This window comes from Morchella importuna (genome assembly GCF_003444635.1).
Source record: "Morchella importuna strain M04M26 chromosome Unknown Morimp01GS005, whole genome shotgun sequence".
Classification (NCBI taxonomy): domain Eukaryota; kingdom Fungi; phylum Ascomycota; class Pezizomycetes; order Pezizales; family Morchellaceae; genus Morchella; species Morchella importuna.
The window spans coordinates 217,436-219,569 of record NW_025763402.1 but is presented as its reverse complement, the minus strand read 5'-3'; the positions used below and the strand labels follow the sequence as shown (position 1 = coordinate 219,569).

General features: G+C 45.5%; 1 protein-coding gene across 1 annotated transcript; it reads right to left on the bottom strand.

The window, feature by feature from the left end:
* Nucleotides 1–438: 438 nt before the first annotated feature.
* LAJ45_02616 (uncharacterized protein) lies at nucleotides 439–1,888 on the bottom strand (the record flags this gene model as incomplete). Its single annotated transcript, XM_046112207.1, has 7 exons — nucleotides 439–839; nucleotides 908–981; nucleotides 1,053–1,225; nucleotides 1,296–1,427; nucleotides 1,487–1,557; nucleotides 1,610–1,672; nucleotides 1,729–1,888. 7 exons carry the CDS (start codon nucleotides 1,886–1,888, stop codon nucleotides 439–441), a joined length of 1,074 nt encoding a protein of 357 aa, XP_045974333.1.
* Nucleotides 1,889–2,134: the final 246 nt, after the last annotated feature.

Sequence of the window (2,134 nt, the reverse complement as noted above, 5' to 3'; positions counted from 1 at the left end):
GGGACGATGGATACATATTCCTCTAGTAGCTCTATAAATGCAAGAAACGAACCATTTGAGGGATTAGGAGCTATATGTATCAATTGAGAGTGAGAGAGAAGTAATATACAATATTCATTATCTATCTATATATCTGTATACCTTGTGCATCTAAATATATGTGCATATATGATCGTAACATATGGGCGTTGTTGATCTATGTCGACTTTGACCAATTGGCCGACGAATGAACCACCCAACTAACAAAGCTGTTGAACAAAAGAAATCCCACCCCAAAACCCTACGATATGTACAACCGAAAACAAATGAAATTAGACAAATGAAACTGGACAAATGAAAAATCGACAAATGAGAAAAATCACAAACAGAATATAACCAAAAACAACCACCCATAGCTAGTAGCGCAGTAGATCGCCGAGTATCGCGGGCTGGGAAAAACTACGGAATGGCCCTCCCATCATTACTGTTCAGACTCTCCACTTCCACCCGTACATCTCTCGTCCTCATGATTCCGTCTCCATGTATGATACTCTCCTCGCTCTCGTTATCCCTCTTTGGGCCCTTGACGACCGTCGTCTGCAGGACATTATCCTTGCCCGGGTGATAGGCCGTGTTCTTATCGTTCTGCATGGACCCGAGCGCGTAGGCCTGTCCGCGTGAGCGCGACGACTGCCCGCCATTGTACATCTTCCCCTGAGAGTTTGCGCCGTAGCGAGAGCCAAGGGAGGAGCCGAGGAGCTTGGGGAAGTTGACTGCGAAGAAGGGCTTGAGGGAGGGGACGGAGGCGCAGACAATGGCAAGACTGCATTCGATGCCGGACCAGAAGAAGCCGGCTTCAACTGTGAGCTTGTTAGGAGGGATTTTTCTCTCTTTGTTTTATGGACTGACAGGGACGGGGATGACTTACAGGTGGGGTCGACTACGTTGGGGTTGAACATGTTGATGATGGATTGCAGACGTACGATACTCACGGCACAGACACTATATGTATCGAACAATTAGCACTTCTTCCACTAGTCAAATATATAACGCACCCAGCGTGGATAACTTACAAGCCACCCAAGCTGAACAACAATATCAACACAATCTTCTTCTTCATATTAATCTTCAATTTCCACACCATGGGGATCGGCAACAGCAGGACCGCAAAATCAGAAACGATATTCAGCGCCGCTGAGGAGATAAAGAATGCCTCTGTGTTGATGCATTTCCCTCCCTCGATTGACTTATCCCAGATGTAATATGGGTGAGCATTGGAAGAAGTCAGCAAAGAAGATAGACATAGTGAGTGCCACGTTGGTGACAATGAGGGCCATGACGACCTGGCGGAAGGTACCGGATACCGAGAGGCGATAGTAGAAGACGAGGATGGAGATCTTTGTGAGCGCTAGGATGGGATGATAGACCAGTTGGTTTGCGAAGTCCATCTGCAGAGCGTAAGTTACTACCTGGAATTGATAGTATAAATGGTGGCGAATTCTACTACCTTTGTTGCGAGAGTGCCATAATCGGCGACAATATCCCATACGTGCATTCCAAAACTGTAATATTTGACGACTAAAGAAATTCATTAATATGCAGCAATAAAATCAATGACGCGGTGCCTTACCAAGGCAGTTTGTCACTGTCGAAGCCAATAAGTTGATTGTCGCCGCGAGGATAAACCAGTCATCTGCAATCCAGTCATTAACAACCCACTCGATACAACTTGCTCGGATTATAACTCACCCATCCCAATATTCCTAATGATATACAATCTCGTCCAGAACCTCAAGCCAACTACCATGACTGCAAATATCGTAAATCCGATAAAGACCCCGACGATCATGGGCCCTTTGTTTTCGGGATTTACCGTGTTTGGCGGCGGCCAATGTGCTGGTCTTGACATTTTCTTATTACTCGGCGTTTGCTAATTATCGAGAGGTCGATATAATGAGTGGTGTTTATGCCGTTATTTTCTGCGCAAGTTCATATGCAAGGAAAGTCGAGATGTAAGGCAAGTACAGTTGGCAAGGCAAGTAAGTAGGACGAATTAGAGAGAGAAGAGATACTGGTGTCCAATTAAGAATCCTAGAGAAAGCCGAGAGAACCGAAGTGAATGAAAGGGGGGGAAATATGAATGACAAGCAATAAC